This window comes from Lepisma saccharinum, chromosome 5 (assembly GCF_977018435.1).
Source record: "Lepisma saccharinum chromosome 5, izLepSacc3.1, whole genome shotgun sequence".
NCBI lineage: Eukaryota > Metazoa > Arthropoda > Insecta > Zygentoma > Lepismatidae > Lepisma > Lepisma saccharinum.
In genome coordinates, this window is record NC_139233.1 from 2,935,968 (window position 1) to 2,957,874 (window position 21,907).

At 39.2% G+C, this 21,907-nt stretch overlaps 1 protein-coding gene across 6 annotated transcripts in view; it reads left to right on the forward strand.

Moving 5' to 3' along the window:
- The window catches only part of Egfr (epidermal growth factor receptor), a 330,748-nt gene that overhangs the window by 259,092 nt on the left and 49,749 nt on the right, over positions 1-21,907 (forward strand). For 4 of the 6 annotated variants that reach the window (XM_083121982.1, XM_083121981.1, XM_083121986.1 and 1 more), the window contains exon 2: positions 2,262-2,814. The exons of the other annotated variants lie outside the window; for them this stretch is intronic. In XM_083121982.1, the coding sequence (XP_082978108.1) occupies positions 2,724-2,814 (91 nt within the window). In that variant the 5' untranslated portion in view covers positions 2,262-2,723. The remainder of the gene's footprint in view (positions 1-2,261; positions 2,815-21,907) is intronic. 6 annotated transcript variants of the gene reach the window in all.

Consider the following 21,907-nt stretch of genomic DNA (forward strand, 5'->3'; position numbering starts at 1 on the left):
GTAATTGCCATTTCTCATCTCTCCTCGTGGCTTTTTTGTGCGTTTCAGGTGGCGTAATGTCTTCTCACCTGTTCGGGAAATTAGAAAGTTTTTAGATCGATATGTAAGTGCTCTGAAGAGTGGCATAGGAGAATATGCTACATGAAAAAAAGAACGGCGATACTTAATTTGTTGTTTTCTTACCGTATTTATTGTTCCCCCCTTTCTTTATGCCCTTACCTTTCGAGTTTTTCCCTCCGAGGTGCCATTATCTAATAACCAGTAAAGATTTTACTGCCGTAGGAGGGAAAATCTTGGCACACGACGTTTTGGCCATGTTTCGTGGGCAAAAATTAACAGCTCCAGTGTTGCCAGGGCGCGCTTTTCTCGTCACTGCACGTACACTTTGATGGTCAGGACGAAAGTAGTGTTTATGAAGTACAAGTTGCATACAGATTTAGATATTTCTTTTTTAGGTAAAATGTTTTTGTTTTTAGGTATCACATGATGTCTCCTTTGCCCTTTGGCTCTAAACGAACGGTCGTAAACATTTCTCCTGCTAGAAACTGTCGGACAATAATAGCAAAGTTATTAAATGTTAGCACGAACATGTAGCAATGCATTCCTCAAGCAGCCCTTATCTAAGGACACAAACATGACCATTTGAACAGTATTGATTTTCTCAGGACACGAATCATTGCAAGACGTGTTTCTTCGTTTGTGAGAGCCGAAATACATAAATCTTTCTACAATACTTAGAAATTAATAAGATAGGTTGGGCAGAAAATTATATATGAATTCTTTTACCAGCTTCGTGATTTTATTAATGATATTTTTCGTTGGAGCGAATTTACAATACTGGAAGTATCTTCAATTGCTTTCAAATTCGGTATACTCACTAATTTTGGCCTCGTAATCACGAATCTTCAGTTAAAATTTGGCGGTCACGTCTAGAAATTGCAAAATAAGTCGAAAAAAGTGGTTTCGTGAACGGAGTAAACACCCTTGATTTATGAAGAAAACAACTATTTTTTGCAATGATTAGCGTTTCAAAACTATGTTTATGATTACCCTTAATTTTAACTATGCTTGCCTAACCTAACCTAACCGTGAATGGTTCGTGGGGCAAACATGTTTTCCACTTATACGCAAGATGCCATTTTCTTACAGGAAAAATCAACGCTCTCACTTATTGCACAACACTTGAGCAACGTTGGTAGCAAGACCGTTGTGCGGAAAGGAAGACGTCTTCATATCGTTTCCATGTTGATGTATGGAGAATCATAGCGGTAATTGACAAGGTTATTTTGCAATTTTTAGACGTCACCGCCAAGTTTTAACTGCAGATTCGTGATTACGAGGCCAAAATTAGTGAGTATGCCGAATTTGAAAGCAATTGGAGATACTTCCGGTATTGTAAATTTATACCTTTTCGTTTCTATGTGAAGAATAAGTAATTGAAAAACATGAAAGTCGGAAAACAATAACTACTGCCATCTGTCGGTTTGGACAAGCAACGGGGAAAAATGACAAAGATATAGTAGGTCCAGGAGGTCCAGGTAGACTCTAAAAGCCGATAATGTACGGGGTGGAGTTACAGGCCGAAAAGCGGATATTCATAATCTATTTCTTCCAAACATCTTCGTCGTCGGGATGAACTTAGAAAAGCGACGCAAAATGACCAAATTGGAGCAGGAAACAACCAAGACTCGTGCAAGTGTACGTTATCACGTGGCTACACTGTTAAAACCTAAGCCACGTACCACACGTGAAAGAAACATATGTTTCATGTGAATACTAATGTGAAATGTTCGTCTGTTGCACGGAATATTGGAGCAGGCTCGACTTGCACTTTCCGCAGCAAAATTGGCGTAAAATGACCCCCGATTGCCAATTTTGAGAGTGGAAAGTTTTAAATATACGAAAATATTATTGTGTAGATAGAAACAGCTATGTACTATCCAAATTTACAATTCCAGCCCCTCCCGAAAAGAAAATCCTGCGTTTACGTATTGTTATTGTACGGGTTGCAGTGATAGTTTTCCGACTGGCCGACTAGCAACACTGACCAGAGCTATACCCTTGAGGTGGCAACGATTATGGCCTCTTACCGCTGTCCCTGAGGCAGCATTCCAGTGCCTTGCCCCTCCCCCTTCCAATGTTTAACGCCCCTTACCTTGCCTGAGCCTCGAACACCTTTTTTTAGTTTTTTTTTTCAGCCTCACTCTTTTACTGCAGTTTGTAGAGTTGTGGTGTTAACGCAGGAATGTTGTGTGTTTCAGCGTCTCGTATGCAAGCTGGTTGCAGCAGGACATCAGCTCGGCACCGGGGGAAGATTTCGGCGGGAAGACAATGATGGAAGCGTGTCGACGTCACGTGACAACCAGCTGTTTCGAAGGATCCCGCAGCGACGCGCCAGTTTCACCTCGCAGCGCCGACTGTGACGTCCAGTGTTCGAACACCGACGGCGTCCCGACGGACCTGACGCGACCGGCGTCGTCCTGCTAATCCACTGGACTAAGGAAAGAATATGACGCCGGACAAAGTTTATAACGGCAGAGTTGCCAGTGCTCAATTGTTTTTCTCACTAAAGATTCCAACGACCGAAGATTGCCTTGTTTCACCTGATCTCTTTTTGCCTAGCATTCCATTATTGACTAATTGTGGTTGTGATTGTTCGAAACTCTTGACGCTTTTGTGTGTTTAAAGTTTTATTATTATTGTGCGTGTGAATGTGAGTGACGATGAGGTCTTCGATAATATTCCCAGTGTGGACATACGCGGCGCTGGCGCTAGCGGTCACGGAAGTAATCGCAGAACTCAAGAAAGAAAAAAGTAAGTTTTCCCCTAATATATAAATTATAACAAATAAATAGTGTTATATAATTTGCCTTCACACAATAACAGTATCCTCTGAAACGGGTTTAGAAAGTCGTTTCGTATTTTCTGTAACGGCTTTTTATCATAATTCTGAAACTTCATAATTTTAATGAGACCCCTTCCATCACAACAAACTCACCATCTAGAAATAAAGACATATATTCAGATTATGAAAATAAAACACTGCAGAACAATTTGTCTTTTTCAATTCTTGAGAATGTAAATGTACAATCATCAGCAATAAATATGGGACATCTAGATCCTGAAATGCTCGCTTTCCTGCAAGACGTAAGAGTGTTACCTAACTATACGGCAAAAAGGGGACTTTCATAGCAAATTTTGAATGGCAAGTTCTACCACCGCCCTAGAGTTAGGCAACACACCGCCTTGCACGGAAGCAAGTATTTCAGGATCTAGATGTCCCATTTTTATTGCCGGTGATTGTACATTTACATGTTCGTATCAAGGGAGGTTGCAAGTTAGATGTACCATTTTCCCCTCAACACTTTCTTTAAACAAAACACTCATGTTCATTTTAACAAAATATCATCAAGACGTTTTCACATTTATCAGTAATTTTTTGACAGCGCGTTTTAAAGTTGATTTTCTATTTGAATTTAAATTCCGTGAAGGAAAGGACTAATGCCATTAGAAAACTCGACCTCTGAAAATTTTTTCAGCTATGTTTCAACAGCATTCAGCAGCATGTTGGGTACACTTGGGAATCCTATTTTACCTTGTTGTTTGTTTACCCCCCCCCCCCCCAGAAAAACTTCCCTGTGATTTTATTGCATTTATTGCAATGATTACATTCAATGACAGGCATTGGTATAACACAGGTAAGAACGAACTTCGAAGTCTGCTAGCTATGTTAGTGCATTCAATATTTGTTAATGATGTTATGTTGATGATGTTATTGGCTGCGTTAAGTTTTTTGCTCATGATTTCCGCAACCAGTTATTTTTCTTGCTTTCCAAAATGTTAATTTATGAATGTTGACAGTATTTAAATAATTTTTTGGAGAATTTTTAATGTGCATTTTTTTCAGGTCTCGAAGGTAAGGTCCTGTAATTTCTGTAATGCTTTTTGTTTTCTACTAGAGTATTTTTTTTTGTTTCAGTACGTGTAAACGTTTTCATGTGTAAAAGAAACAAAATATGATTTACAAAACCTCTCAACCTGAGCTTCCCAGCGAAAGCACTTTTGAGAAATTTTATTTCTCGTTGCGTATATTTTCAAATTTCACTTTAACTCTTATTTATTGCTATATTTCTTACCATGAAACTGAATAAAAATATCACAAAATCCATGCTGATACTCATGAATAGTGTGTGTAGTATTTTTTTTATTGGATTTGTAGAACACGTGCGTAAACAAAGCTTTTTTTCCCCTCATTCAACCTCAGTATGGTCCATGATATTGGCATACCTCAATTGTTTATTGATTCTAAATTTTTAAATAAAATCCTAATAAGGATACTTATAATTAAAAATGATTCCGATTGCATTACACACAATTTTATCTGTGTAGAATTTGCAGTAGCCAGATCAAGAACTGTTCTTAAAGATTTTAGTGGCATTTCCCCTACAAATTTTTATTTGTCATGTCACGGATATAGGTCCGCACACTGCCGATTGTCATTTTTTTTTACTCCCGTTGACGGACAGATCGATCCAGATAATAAATATCCCAGTACCTAAATATTATAATTATGTGATGTGAAAGAAATAGCTATCAGATGCTAATTTGTCGGATCTTCCAAGTACGGACAGATTTTCTAGAATTATTTTATATTTCTTTCGGTTCATAAAATTAATAGCTCTATTTAATTTTGATATATGTTAAACATATCGATTGTTGATTTGGGAAATATTTGAACGATATGGAGATCACAACTTTTGATTGATAATATTGATGCAATTAAAAAAAAATCACAGTATGTAAGCCCGAAGTTTTCATTCCCAGAATGCCTCTTTTTCTGCTGCAAACCACCATAGACGACGACGACTTGCGAGAGCCTTCTTTATCGTAGCAAACCCATTCAGAAGTATCTAAGGGAAGAGGGAGGAAGAGTAAAAAAGTTTGGGTGCTTGTGAAGGATGAAAGTTTTTTGTGCGTAAGGTCGGTCGTTGCACGATCAATTTTCCAGTGCTTGGTCACCGGACGAAAGAGGATTCTGTTGGAAACCTTTTTTTCCGGACACCAGAATTTCCCATTCATCGCCATCCGCGAGAGAAAATTGCACTTCTTCCAATCTTCGTCTACCAAATCCTTGAGGAAACGACAAAATGGGTAACTTTTAGTTCGGGTTTGTTGTATTCTCACGGACTCCATTGTTTGACACATTGTCAGAAGCAAAGATTTTTTTATAGACATTACTTACCTCACGTCATGAATCTAGTTCTTGAAAGCATGTTGCCACTTGCAAAAATGTAATCAATGCAATATTGTAATCAAGATCGTGTTCAATTTATAATTAATGTACAATATTTTCAAATACAAAGTAATGCGAAGTAAGTCTATTTTCAAGAAATAACTTACCTAATCTAACTAGGAAAGAACACATTTTAATCTTCCTCAAATCCTACACATTCATCTCCTGAAGTCACTTCAAAACTCTTCTAAATCAGAATTAAAGGTGCCGGTAAAACTGAGTATTTTTGAAGGAAAATAGTGCGTCTTATACGCCGGCAAATATGGTAAGTCAGAGACCAATTTTCTATTGTTTTCATCTGTCACACTGAATCAATTAAATAAAATATTTTCAGTATAATTTTATATTGGGAATGTGTAATGATTCTAAACAGTGATGATCGAACATATATTTCATGCCTGTAATGTTTCCTATTAAAATAATAATAATAAACTGTCCGCTGTAATATTGCATTTTTGACTTTAGTGCTTTTTTCCGAACTGCCTAGAATTGCAAGCACAGTTTCGTTCAGCTCATGTGTGCTTAAAGTAGAATTGAAACAAACTTAGACAATACAAATAACTTTGTACATTCCACTTTTAAAGTATCAACAACAACAACTCAGCAATTTTTTATTGGACTTAGAGCTTTAGAGGTGACTGTTGATGCCCAGCATACATTATAAGTAGGCTACATAAGATACATTTTTTAATATAAATTTTACACACACATATTTAAAAACGCTCTTAAATACAATTTTATATAACTACATTAACTCATTCAGTAACAGAAATATATTATAATTTTATATCAGCTTTAAAGTATCAAAACCTCCAATACCACCCAAGGTGCAATACATACAGGCGGGACTCATTAGCACTTTATGTTCGTGAATTTCATGTGACGTAGATTGTTGGCCTTCACAAATGTGCACATTACGACAATTGTAGATGTCTATTGTCAGGCTTTCTGAGGATAATTCAACTTAAGGAATACGTTGAAATATCATTGCATAAAACTGTTGAAAGAATTTTGCCGTTTGACACCATATGCGACAACTAACCGGTTTTATTGAATGCTCCTCTATTAAATTTCACATTTTGTTATCTTCAGTGCAGTGTGACCAGGTCCAGTCGGATAAATGCTGCTTTTAGTTGTCAGATAACACTGTCAAAGCATTTACCGTCTCTCCAGTTGTGATAAAAATCACAGAAAACTGAATAATATGGTCCCTGCGTATAAACAACTTATACCAGAATCTTCTAATTGGATTTGATTGTAGGTTACTGTCAGTTTTTAAAGCCATATCCTAGTGTTGTAAGATTTATGGCTGAATTGTCATCCGAATGATCGAAGATCCCATAACTAAACGTGGAAGGTTTGAGGATGAAAAATTACCTGTAAAATTGAAAGTGTGTATTCTACGAAGGGAAAAACAGTGATGGAGGTGATTCACGATGTACCACGGTGTTGCGTGCAAATGCTTTTTTTTCTTTCTTTCTTTTTGCCTCCTCCCACATTCCACAGGCTCTAACCCCATCTCTTTTGGACCTTTTCTTCTTGCGTTCATGCGAGTCGGTTATTACTCGCCGTGCACCAACCTGTCCCTGACCGGCTTCTGAAGCTACTGACCTCAGGAAACTTTAGTTTGTGCCGTTTGACGTGTAACATGCCTCCTCACGTGTTGACCCCCCCCCCCCCAGTCACTTCCCTCGTCTGCCCGTCTCTCCACGTTTTCTGGAAAACATATTCGTGAGAAAACGTTGTTTCGTAAATCACTCGAGAGACGTTGCTTCTTCAGCTCGTTCCGACTCATTTAGTGATTTTCCTTCGATAATTTGTTGACATCAACTGATTGCTCTGTTTACAAAGGACATTAAAATTCACAATTAGAAAAAAACTCGTTCAGGACAGCCAGAAGGATTTTCAGCCATAGGAGGCGGCCTCTGTGTGTGAGGGGGAGTGGTTAGCCCACCACGCTACGACGTCAGGGGTCCCGGGTTCGAATCCCGGTCTGGGCGTGGATGTTTGTGAGCGTTCGTTCATTCATCAATTTCATCATATCATCACTCATTCCCATCTTCGCAATTAGCGAGAAGTGGCACAAAAGCGAACTAAAATAAACCAAATCAATCATCCATAGGATATACTACTCGAGCCAACTTTAGTACAAAATAAACAAAAACAAATAAAAAGCCTAATTTATAACCCTCACGAGATGGAAGTTTATGGATAAACTAATTTTTAACTTCGTAACCTACAAAGTAGTTTGTACAGAAACACGGGATATTGTTGCAAAACGTAGCCGACATCCGTGGCGGAGTGATCAGTACAGCGCTCCGCGCGTCCCGGGGTCGAATCCCAGCCTGGGTTTTGGCGTTCTTTGCGAGCGTGTCTTCATCATTTTCATCACTCGTTCTCATCTTCGCGATTAACCAAAAGTAGCAGAAAAGCGAAGTAAAATAAACCAAATCCTTTCATCTGTGTTATAAATCGTGAAAAAAATATTTGTTGAATATTGCAACATGAATTATTTTGAGTCATTTTGATGTAACATATTCAGTAAAACTGAATGACTTCACGTACTGTTTTTTTGTGAGATTTTTTGCTTCGTTTTGAATACTATCAAGTTTAATTCGTAATTTTTGTTTGTATAGTACCGAGAGCTGTCACGTACTCCAGGGTCCCACTGACCCGTAATTCCTGGACAAGTCAGGACATTTGTAAAAAAGCATTCAAAATCTGGGAAATTTCATTAGTTTTCTTGTTCGCCAGGAAAAGTGACTGTAAATACACATCTTATACTTTCCTCCAAGCTTCTTGATTGCATATAATTTGTGTACTTTTTAATTTGTTTTCAAAGATGTGGAATAAACGTCGTTCATTTAATGAGCATCCAAAGTTCAAGACTTGACAGTCAGGGTAAGACAGGGATTTTTGGTTTGGTATAGCGAATGATACTATCGTGTCGTTTGATAACCGTGGCAGGCTGTTGAGGTTAAACATGATCTTAAGTATTTACAAATTGATTGCATCATTAGCCTGCAATGATTCTTACAGTTTCTAGGGTCGAAAGGAAGTAACGGTGGACGAGTGCGGAACTGTGAAGTTGCGTCACGTCGTTACGCACATCGAGAGACAAAATGCAGGAATCAATACTGAAGAACCATTACGACAAACAATGCCACACGCCCCAAAAAGAATCTGACAATCACCTCCATTCATACGGAGAGCATTTCCAACATTCTCGAAGTAGGTGTATCACGTGTGCACTGAAAGAGGAAAAAGAAGGGGGGGGATCCGAAAGGAAGGTGGTTGAGCCACCTACGGAGAAAAACTTGGGTTGTGGAAGTCGCTATACGTGGGACGGTCGAGAGGGAATTTCTCTAAATATTTACTCAACACTTGCATTTATAATGCGGTTCGTTGAGTAGGTAAAATGAAAAAAGAATGACGGGAGAGAAGAAACGAGGCCTCCATCTTGTTCGGCTTAGTTTCTCTACGTTGAATCAACACGACTTAGCTGTTTTATTTATACGTTTAGTCCCTCCCCTTCTCCCTTGTTCTCTTAGATATATTCCCGACCGTGTGTGTGTGTGTGCAGTGCTTGAGCTAATATTCAAGTATTGTGGCAGGTGCTCGTTGTCTCGATAATGTAGGGTGTAACGTACCAAGCTGGGTCAACCAACTTGTTTTTTCCAGTGCCTAAATTTACACCGACCTTCGGGATATACTGTTACGTTCATTCAGTTACACGGTGAAAGTTGACGAGACGTCACTTGTACGTATCAATGAACCATGACCGTCTGCTGGAACAGGACGACTTTAATTAACTGTTTAGTTTTGGAAGCACATTAGCAGTGCGTTCAATCTACCTCCTTTGAAAAGTATACGTCAAGGAACATCATGTATCGATGTTTACACAGTCAACTATAAAGATGTTATTTCCTGCAGATACACGTATACTACATATAAAACTTGTGCCACGCCCTCTTCAGAAAGGTTTAGCGGTTTACGAATCCTCGGAGTGTAAATTTTCCCGTACAGTCTAACGTTTATGAATAAATTAGCGTTCTGTAAATTTGCATATTCTGTATTTATATCAATTATATATCGAAAGAAGTTCAGATACGTTCGAAATTTCAAAATTACAATACGTATTAGACAAATCATAAATATTAACTTTCTTTGCCGACTTATATGAAATACTTAAATCGGAAAATGTTTACAGTGGGATCCTCTGCAGAATTGTTTCAAACAAATTGTAGGCCTAATCTTACCGTCCTTTTACGTATTACAGGGTGCTTCTTCATACACCTCAACATTCCTTAAATTAATGATATAAATTAGTGAAAAGGTGTCTCCAGCAGTTTCAAATTACACTGATATTATTCAGCACATTGCTTTAAGTTGAGAAAAAATATTTAAAAATTGACTCTTACAAGTAGCTAGTGCCAAGCCAGATTTAGTAACAAATGAGAGAATAAAACAAGATTTGAAAAGTTAATACACAAACCTTTCCGTAAAAATGTAGCTTGATCGTGGCATTTAACTTTTGGAATATTAATATATGATTTGTACTCATTGTTATGTGCAAGACTTCGTCGAGATTCTCGGGCAGTTGTGAAGATATGGTTGTGGCCTGGTCGGCATCGGTACACCACCATAGCGGTGATTTTTGCTTCGGATCCTGAACCTTGCAAAAGTTGCTGAAATGGCACCCAACGGAGGAATTTGCCTGGCAATATTTATCATTCCACTTTATACCCGCAAGCTTTGTATGAATGTATGTCGAGTATTTGTAAATATTATGTCTTCTATTTTGAACTGTTTGTTTCAAGTGGATAAAGGAAGCTCGTGGAGATGCTTCGAGCCAATTCCTAAAGAAAATGTCGGTTGGAAATACTGCATTCGAATTTGGGGAAGAGTTGTTGCGTGCGGAAGGATGTGCCCCGAAACTGTTCATGTTCTGGTAAGGCACGAAGAAGTTCCCTTTGCTTTAAAAGCAAAAGTGTTACACCGCCATCAGGTTTGGGAGCAAGAATGCATTCCACTTACTCTTTCACAGCAGTTCCTAGAGGATTCGGTGAGCCACTGCAACCTGGAGGGAGGGGTGTGAATATAGGCTTCAGTTACTTCGTTCGCTAGTATGGTCCTCTCCTATAGAGTCCATGGCGGAGTGGTTAGCACAGCGCGCTACGGGTTCGAATCTCGATCTGGGAATGTGTGTTCTTTGTGAGTGTTCCTTCGACAATTTCATCATATCATCCTCATCTTCGCGGTTACCCAAAAATGGCAGAACAGCGAAGTATAGTTAACCAAATCAATCAATAAACCATATACACTTTAGTTGATGCAATGCAAGTTGAAGAACGTAAATAAATCGCCAACAAAGCAGTTGGCCAAACTGACCTGCAACAGCGTCAGTAAATTTCCATCAGCGTTAAACACAGTAGGCAAATAACAATAGGGACAGTCAACATGCCTGGTAAGGTTTATGCACTCCAATGAACATGTAACGTTCGTGCAAGATTGTGCCCATGGCAAAATAATCTATTCCCAAAGATGACTGACTGATACCCGTTATCGAGCATGTTTTGATTCATAGGAAGATGTGGCTGCCTGTGTGTATCGTTCAGTCAAGAATAAACTACATCCCAAACTTCCTATCTTCCTACTCGTAATATTTTTGTGTGCGAGACGTTGACTAGCGCCACCTACCTAATTGTTCAATCGCTCAGTTAGAAAGTTTTCTCGTGGAAATCCTTCAGTCAATCACATTTAAGTTCAGTAGTAAATTATCACTATTTAGTGTTTAAGAAAAGAACATAATAAATATCTAATTCGATACAGAACAACCTAGTTTACTGAACGTTGATTTACTAAATAATTAGGATTCGTTTAAGCCATTCCCGTGCCATCTGGTGGAGCGTCCCAAATGACAGGGACTTTGATACAACCAAAAGCTTTGAATTAATCGATGCTTTTATCTTTGAAAACAAGTGAACGTTGCTTCATTTGAATCAGAACTGTATGACACTTTACTGTGTGCTACATTTCTTCTTAATATTAACGATAGTTCTGTTACCTATGTCTACCCCCACTTATTGGATTTGTGCATCCACTTTCATCAGTTTTGTAGTGTTTGGCTTAGTAAACTCACTGTTATGATGCAAAGCTACTTAAAAAAAGCGATTGTGGGGCAGTTTGGGAGATGCAATATTGTTTGTTCACAATTGCTTGTTAGTCTTTTTCATTCCTCCCTCCACCAGTGGACTTAGTTCAGATATTGACCTCACCGGTGATGATTTTTCTTCATCCCATCTCGAAAGGGCATCTCGTCCTCTCTTTGAAGATCAACCGAGTTACCTAGCAACACGTCTGAGGTACAAATGCGGGTGACGGGTGACCTTTAGATCCTGAGTTAATATTGACAAACCAAAGAACGTACCCTTAGTGTCGAGGCATAAATTTCGAAAGGAAAACAGTTCTTATGGAATGTCATACACGCGTGAGGAAGGTGACCGACAAGTTCTGGGAAGATGGTTGTGCGTCGAAGGTCTCGGGCGAGTAAGTAGAATTCTCAGCGCTGGAAAACATGGTCGTTTCGTCTTTTGTTTCACGATCCAACTTGTGCTTTTGAAAATCTTGCCAGCGTTTTTCATTTCCCACCTACCCAACTTTCTGAGCCAAACGGATAGCAATCCTTTCCCCAGAACGCCACTGTTCGAATTACGGGTGTACATACACTTTGGTATGATTTCTGAAACATTTACCTAAAGTATGCGACTTTTTTGTATTTACCAAGCGGAATATTCATAGATAATTCGCATATTTTGTTTAAGTTAATTATGAGCCTGTGCTGCACGGTTGCACATGTTCAGGATAAAATGTAATTTGGGTGGGGGGGATTCGTAGCGTCGAAACGGGCATAAAATAGATAGGAAACTGTATTAATGCCTTAATGACTTAGGTTACATGTACTGTGAAAGTCTGTGCGGTAACATGATGTGTATGCTCTTTATAAATATTTCGATTCGCTTTCCGGCCGCTCTTGGCTAATCGCGAACATGAGAATGAACGGTTATAAGGTGAAATGGATGAAGGGACAATCACAAACATATAGGGACGACACAACACGATCTTCACGGAGGATTATACTGGCTGAGAGCCCAGACGCCAGAACCTCGCTAGTCTGCAATATGCAGTCCAGGGTCTATACGTGGAAGGGAGGTTGGCATGTGTTTGCTTAAGGAAGCGTCACCACTTACACCCCTATATATATATATATATATATATATATATATATATATATATATATATATATATATATATATCGACAAGAGAACGATACGGATGTGTATAAATCGAGACAATCGAGAATAGACATGCATATACAACTTGATCATACCGAGAGGGCAAGTCTCGTCTTGTCTCGATACCATAGCTAATCCATAGTCACCAACACCAAGGGAATGATCATTTATGTCAGAATTACGAGTGTTGTTTTATGTGTAAATCTTATGGTTTTGATTGTTTTTAATAAGTATTTTAATACAATTATTCTTATATTTGTTAGAGATCGAGATGAAAACAAGACTCGTGTTTAGATATCGATACGAGACCGAGAACGAGACGAGCTTCCCAATCGTTCACGAGTCTGCCTTGTCCCGGCAAAAGTTGAGTGAGATTGACAGAGCGCGTCCACCTACAATCTCGCTATCGAATGTTCATGGTTCGAAACCTGACCTGGGTTCGGGTGTTTCTTTGTGGTTGTCCATTCATAAGATACAAGTATCCAAAAGTGGCAGGAGAATGACGTGAAATAAGACAAATTGTTTTACGCAACATATTGTTTCACTGTTAAAGAATTGGACTTAATCTCCAACGAAGCAGTTGACAAACTTTGCACCCCTCAAAAACACATACGATGTAAGATAAAAATCAGGCAAAATGAAGATGGATAATTTGTCTGGAAATATTTATGCACCTCATCGTACGATGTCTAGAACTGAAAGCTCTAATTACTGTGGTTAACGCAATCGCATTTCACGGTCGGTTTACGATGTGTTCTAATACAGTTGTCTGCCATTAAGCCAAAGCAGATAAACAAGGCTATTTCTCGAAAATATTGTTTCTAATAATCATCGGATGAATTAACACAGTTTAGCACAACACCTATGTTACCGAAGGTGAAAGACCGTATGGAAATTCTTCTCAGCCAACACGATGTGCCGTATAACAGTTGTGCTCTAACTGACTCGGCAAACGAACGTGGAGCAATGTTGCCAACACCTCGGAGTAGAAATTAACATGAAAAAGGAGCTAAAAGTCACTGTTGCGGACATAAAAGTGGGAAGCTTTAACAATTTGCCCTGCATTCTATGCGTTTTGATTATTGCTACGTATATTTGCAACAGAAAAGAAGCGACAATACGATAAAATGCGTATTTATAATTATTTCAGTGCAGCATGGAAGGAAAACTAAACAAAATGTAAATAATTTGAAGCTGTATTTTATTTTCCAGCCAATCAGCTAAGGTCCAGATGTTATTATAAAATGATCACTATACTTCTCGGGATCATTTCCGCTGAATGCTGTTTCAAAAGGCATTATTCTAAACCGGTGGAAGTCTGCAAAAGGACCAGATTTAGTTGCAGGAAAGCCAAGGTGACCACACTGATACAGCGATAGCCGTAAGACTTTCTACGTACAGTCCGAAAAGATCTTTGGATCTTCTCCTCCCCTTCTCTCTCTCTTTATGACAACATAAGACACCTGCGCTTTGAAGTGCACCTCGAGTCAGGTGACTTGGAGTGGTTTACCCATGGTTCACCTTGATTGGGGAGTTAACTCCCCCCCTCCCCCATCCAACTTTTTATCTCCCGTTTCTTCATAGGTCAGCTGAGGCTAAAGCCACATTCCACACGAAGTCGATAAGTGCATTAAAGATAGACGGCCTAAAGTGTACCCCCCCCCCCAAATCTACTTGAGAAATCGTAGAAGGCAGCTTGAGTTACCCCAGATATTCCTGCAAGCGTATCGCGCACTTGGGGTTGGGATGGGGGCTTTGAGAAATCTAGCCGGTTCAGGCAACTGTTTCCTACCTATGAACAATACTGGCTGCTGAAATGCGTATTGATTGGTACAGCCAACGGCAAATTGTCCATCACTATTTTCATTCTTTTTTATTCTACGTCCTGTGTTTTAAGGAATTGAATTCTGTTGATGCTAAGCAGATATCTTCCCTGTTTATTGACATTTTTTTTCAATTCATCGTCGTTACATTGTGGAAAATAGTGAAATGAAAATGGTGGACAATCCACCTACTGTTACTTTCGTCGTTGGATGTACAGTGGGATCCATGAGTATTACCGTGCAAATTGTCCATCACCATCTTCATGCACTTTATTTCACCCAATAAGATATTCAAGAATTAAAAGAAAACTCAAAGCAAGATGTTGACTACTTCTGCACAAGCATACATATAAAAATAATCGCTTAAAAACACACACAATTTATGAGAAATATTAATGATAATAGTCGTGGTCAATTTGCACGGTAATACTCATGGATCCCACTGTACCAACTACTAGTTTTCTGTGGAAAAACCAACTCCCTTCTGTATACCTTCTTTATACAGCAGGCAATTCAACTGATTTTCTGATCCTTTTATAAAATTAGTCCGATTACTCTTTGTAAGGGTGAATATATGGATTTTACAAAACGTGAATACAATTTCGAATTATTCTTATTTCACGTTTTTCTGCCACTTTTGATTAATCACGACGATGGGGATGAATGTTTAGCTGAAGTTGATGGAAAGACTGTCCAGGCCAGACCCCAAAACTTCGGTGGCAAGATCTTGTATCAGCCACTTGACTATTCGGGCGGGAAAGCGTGGATATAAAGTTAATCGGTATTGCTCTGTGTAAACCACATGCAAAGAGGGGCTGATAAATACTACTAGGTAAATGGTGCACTTTTTTTTTGGTCAGTCTGAGGTTCGAGAATTCGAACGAAACGTAATGGAAGTTATATTTATTATGAACATCAGTAGAATTTCATTCCTTAAAGAAACGTAAGGTGTAGGCGAAAAAATGAATGAAAAATATTACTGGACAATTTGCATGGTAATAGTTTAATCGACCAACGATATAGGATATAAAAGTAGAGAGGCGGAAGGGATCTCCCAACGTGTTAAGTGTCTGAAGAGCGCTCTTGTAATAGTTTCACCATGCTATAAGAGTCCCAGAATATCCGATGTCGATTGGTAGTATCCAGAAGAAGAAAATTTAGATAATAATGTGTTATTTCTAATGTGTTATGGTGTTTATATCGAATTTGAAATAATACTTATAATAATAATAATGCGTGGATTATCTGCCTTCGCTTCATTGAGACTGTGATAAAAGTCATCGTAACGATCAATTGGTCAGGTATGGGCGTAAATGTAGTCTAGTCTTTGTAATTCATACATACACGTGGGTACAGTGGCGGACTCAGGGGATTTGAAGGGGTTACATTCATCGCGTGCATCAGTTTTACCTAATCATCTTTCATTCACAACGTGTAATATGCCTAAATAGGCACAAAAGCAATGTGAAATAAGAAAAACTAACAAAAATACGAATTTAACAATCGCCTTTGCATAGTGCGTCTCTTGTCATTATTATTATTATTATTATTGTTGTTTTATTATTAAGTATAGCATTAATCAATATAAATATTAATGTTAATATCAAGTTCAATAGTACGTAGTTATTTTCAAATATGGGCAACGTACATTACATAGCAGTCAGATTTATTTATAGCAGACCTGCTCTAGAAAAGAGACCGAGGAAAAATGGCTCAAAATCGAACAATGTATCTGCCTGGCTGCTTGGCGCCGGGCGACCTTGCGTGGAAGGAAACAGAATGGCCCGTTCCTTCTGAGATGACAGAAGGAACGCGATTTCTCTGCGGGATCAAAGGCCACGGCCAATTGCGAGGACGAATGGGCTCGCTTACGGTCCCACTTCCGGTGAGCGCTTGCACTTCCGGCATGTTCCACCCACCCTTCAGCATCCCTTGCATCCGCTCAACTGCAGGGTGGGCAGTGTTCCCAGTGCGAACAGATTGTCGGCAGGCCTCGATAATGTTCCAATTAGACTGTTTGACGCGAAAACTTGCTTTTCAAAGTAACGAATATTATGCTTTCCACCGATTACAAGGATATGGAATGAATGAAGAATGGCTTTGGCAACTGCATTATCTATGTTCGGATAGACTAATTAGGGCTATAACCACAGTTTGAAATTGGGATCCAGACCAGCCGGCTTCGAACCTGAGATTTCTAGATTACAATGCGACAGCGTTAGCCACCACACTATCGGAGGACCCACCCCACATAGTGATAATCGGAGGAAAAATGAAAATATCTCCATGAGTACGTGTAAATGAGAATGCAGCACACATACAATTATCTACGAAAGAAGAAAAACCTACATACATAATCTGAATCAGGGCCGTATATAAGGGGACCGGTTTAACGGGTCCCAACCCACCCGATTGGTTTAGCAAACATTTTGCATTAATTGTGTCATCAAAAAACAACAATCCTCAAAATTGGTCAAAACACTACAATGGGTGAAAAAATGTTTAAAGTTTTATCATAACACACACACGTATACAAAAGTATTTTTAAAAATAGAAACTTAACTCTGACATAGTTAAATATAAAAACAATATTGGTATCGTAAATATAATTAATGTAGGCCTGTAGCAAGCTAATATTTATATCAAAATTGTTTAGCGAGATAGTGTTATTGGTTACAATTTAAAATTGTTTATTAATAATAAATAGTAACAGTTAGATTGTAACCATTAAAACCGTACCATTTTGAGCTGTAAGAAGTTGAGCCCACGCATTATTTCTACATACATAATCTGAACAAATTGTTAATGAAATGTGTATTTAAGAACGACTAGATTTATATGCAGATCGGAGTGGTATTTTTAGGATGGGTTGAACAGCTGCAAGTCTGTATTAGGCATATTGTTCTGGTACCGCTAAAAATAAAGACTGCAAACCCTGCTTGGGAAAAGATGACGAAGATATCCCATACGCCCCAGTTTCTCACATTGCAAGTAACCTTTTAATTCCCAAACGGAAGTGCGAGCGAGCATCTGTCGTGAATGAAAGCGTAAGGGCCAATACAGAGGATGTTCCGTGTGTCGTCACGTGATGCCAACTTCCGGGTGGGCGGAATGGAATGGAATGGATGTTCCTCCACGTGTTTCATGTCCATTTTCGGATCACGTGGGTTATGGAACCGAGAGCGATCAACGTCAATTTCACGTCTTGTTTGGGAATGGAAGGGAAACTAGTTGTGAGTGTAGGCCTGTAGTAAATATTCCCAATGATAAGATCTCTGACGACAAACATGTTTTGAACGTGCGCCTGTAGTACAGTCCACGACGTACAGAGCAAGGTAAGAGTGGGTGACGAAATTGGAATCATCCAGGTGAAGCAGCTGTCATCATAATATGGTACAGTGCTCGAAATGAGAAGGGTGGTACCCCCCCCCCCCTCCCGCTAGCAGAATTTTCGTAAAACATCCCTCTAATTGTCTCATTGTTAGACCATAAGAGCATCCTCCCAGCTAACCCCAAGGCTCGACCAAACCTGTTTCCAGCTGACATTTTCCACTTCAGACGCTGGGTAAAACAGTTTTACGGAATAAAAAAAAAATCTGATTAAAGCGTTGAACATTCGCCCTAACCATGTTTAAGAGAATATGTGGATAGGTTCCTGGCTTGTACTTAGTTTGGATTTAAGTCCACTTTGTGCACAGGGGCACGGGACCTACAGTTTAAAATGGGATCCGAACCACTATGTTCCTCCACCGGGTATCGAACCCGGGATCCGTTGATTACAAGGTGACGACATCACCACTACGCCCCCTCTGGTTTGTACTATATTATACTAACTATACAATACAAGACTGTGTGTGTCTATATACAAGATATATCGTATAAGATCGTTATCCACCCTTACTGAGCGTGTGTATTTTTTGGCATTGCTTGTGCATAATACTGTAGTCATCTTGTAATGTGTGTGCATCTGTGTTTGAAAATGCGTGTAGTCCCAAGACACGACGTTCTTTCTTCAAGACATCTAGATCTAAGCGAGCCGTAATCCACATCATGTTAGGCACGCCACTGTGTAGCACTTTATCCCCATATGAACTTTTATAACACTATTTCCTGTGGTTCACGAAAGAACTTTCAACTTTTGAACTTTGCATGCGTTAAAAGCAGACCCGTTAACTCGTCAGGTCTCAGCATGCATCTGTGGAATCGAAATGTTGGGAAAAAAATATATATACATAGTTTTTCATGATTAAGCTTGTCAGGAATGGCGTCACCACGATTGCACCTCCCACCAGCTCCTTCCAGAGAGAAGAAAAGAATAAAAATATTTTTTGTTCGTTGCCCTGCTGTGTCATCACATCACTTGATGCTGTAAGGTTAAGATGGAATTCCATCATGCCCCTACCTCTTTTATCTCTATAATTCTGATGGGATTTTCGCCATTACTGTACTGACTATGGTTCCCACGGTTCGTCGACTACCGATTTTCCTTGATGTCGTGCTGCGGGGGCGTGAGACTGCCTCAGAGTTGCCAGGTCTGCAAGGGAATGGTGCCGTTTCCACATTTATCACTATGTTTCCACCAGGTGTTGTTTTGATGCAGTGTCCAGTGTGCACGAACTAGCATTTATTATAAGTTTTTTACTTCACGCATGGAAACTGGTGGGAATTTTATGTGCGATAATAACACTCCTGTTGGAAATCGAATGCTCGAACTTTTATGTGCAAGGGCACAATGTACTGCGAAGATTGTTCATCGCTACTCTTTCATTTCTTCTGGTGCTGATGTGCTTCGACATTCTTTTGTTTCAATTTCTGAACCTCGAATTAACTGGGGAAAAACATGTGAGTACAATGAGGGACAATTTGCCGGTATCATATTTTCAACGTACTCTACAAGACTTTTAGCAGAAAAGTATTGTAACACAGAATTAAATAAAAACCACTATTTTATCGTAAAAAACTGGGAGTTGTCTGTGATTTTTCATAACATCGGCAAAATCTGTTCTTCCAGCTTCTTGATCTCAATATGATGGCGAGCGTATTGTTCTTCTAAGTTACTGGAAATTTTTCCTGTGATTTTATGTGTAAAGGTTAAATACTGTAGTTAAAGCAATGTAGGTAATACCATAGAAGCTTGAAATATTTTGAGATAAAAACATTTTAATATTCAATGCTCTGGGAAGAAACAAGTTTTGACACTTGAACAAATGCCATAGGTAAAATGTGTACCTACTTTGTTGATTAGGTTATGTAAGTTAGCATAGGAATCTTTCGACAAAAAGTAGTCAGAAACTGCACTTAGGTTAAAAAGTCAAAGTTTGCGCATTCGTCCTTTTGACATTAATGCGATGATGCGATCTGTTCATTTTACAGAATCGACTGATGTGTAATACGATCATCTAGACGGACCTCTCACTTATGCACAAGATACGTAGATGAGCAGCATCACGGGTGAACTCACACATTAGCTAATGTGTCTATAGTCGTCTGTGACAAATCTCTATGCGCGCAAAAGAAAGAAAGTCTTTATTGTAGCATATCATACTTTATAATCCTCATTTAGGTATTAACACGAGACTACTGAGGCACAAAGAAATACGACAACGCTTATTCGGATGGAAGGTCGAGGATTCGACCCTTCAACCTATAGAATTCGAGCCCAACTGCCGAGGCGAAAAGAAAAAGTGTGTGTGTGAAAGCTTTTGAAGGCCGTTTAAGGGAGGGATGGAGAGTTGTAAGCTATTAATTTTGGACGCCTGCGTAATCTTCCCAAATTAACCCCCCCTAGCAATTTGCCCCCTCCCTCAAGTCCTTTGTGTCTGCTCAGGTAGAACAGTAATTGGAAGCGTGCGGTTGGGAGGCAGTTAATTCGCGCCCTCGCACAATAACGACTCCCCTCGCATAGTTTATCTTTTTTAATTGTTTTATTTTATCCTTTCTTGTCTCGTCCTAAGAGTTCTCATCCCTTACCCACACATCGAAATGCCGACGGATTTCGGGTCAACGCCGAGTCGGAGGTCCAAGGTGGGACTTGCAAGTATGGATGAATACGCGGTTGTTTCCCCATATTTTTCTGGTCATTGTAATCAGTGACGATCTTGACAATTTCTAGCCATTTAGAGGGTCCCACTTGAGATTAGTTTAGTCTCGATTGTCGTATCTAAGGCATTGGATCGAATGTGCCCCGTTACTTTGCATAACTGAATGATTGGATTGGTTGATTTGGTGTTTTATGTCCACTTTATGCACAGTAAGGTTAATCGGGACTGGACCTACAGTTTAAAGTGGGATCCGAACCACTACGTCCCTCCACCGGGTATCGAACCCGGGACCCCATGATTACAAGGCGACGGCGCTACCACTGCGCCGTCGGGAGGCCACAGAACTGAGTAAGAGGCCCTGTGTGAATACAGAATAGGCGCCACTTTCTGCGCCCCCCAATTCACGTAGAGGGACAGACAGACATATAACGTATTTCACCACATAATCGTCGCACTCTGTTTTTCAGTCCAAAAATCGGTTCATAACCTATCATCGCGCAATCGTCGTATCGGCTAACGAAAGCAGTGATAACCAGTGAGGAATCTTCGGACACGAAAGACTAAATTTTGCAAGTCCGTACTTCGCAACACTTCAGTAAAATTTCTCAAGTGTAATATTTCGACTATAAATGCACAAATAAATAACAAGTAGTGCCTCAACTTTTATTTCAGTCCAAAGAAATGAGCCATAAACTGTTCCGAAAAAACTGCATTGATTTGGACTATTCAATTTTAACGTACTGTATATTCACGAGTATTCCGTGCATCCTAATCCTGCACCAAAGACAGTTTACCTATAGTAATAAATATATTTTTTTTAAGTACCATTAATACCTGCACACTTTTATACATAAAATAACTTCGCATAACGGTAGCACCCCACTTTCTTGGAAAAAGAATGACATAAATTGTAGGACGTTGATGCGGTAAAATACGGTATATAAAATTATTTATTGCCAACCTTTGCCCCCCAAAATTTATTATTAGTTGGTGCATTTGGAATACAGTCTGAGAATATCTGTATATTACTAGTTATCGGAATTTGATTTTGATATTGATTTGTGGGTCGAAGACCTGACAATATCGTCCCTGATATTATCTATATGAGCGGATTCTCGTTTTCAGCTCTTATAAACGTTAACCTCACTCCCCATGTATGTGTCTAAGAACCCAGTTGAATACAATTTCGGGAAACACAACACGCGTCACGTTGGAAAATTGGTGACGTCACACCCTAAACTAGAGGAAGCAAACTGATATTGGTATAAACTCTTCAGTAAACCAGGACCGCACACTTCCTATCTAAAAACTGCGCGTATGAGACATTGACTACTAGTGCCATCAACAGAATGGTTCGAAGTCCCACTGGTGTTGACATCTTATCATTTTCATATAAAGTAATTATTTTGATTCATTAAACCGACTGATCTGCCATCTTTTGGAACTTTCTTAGAA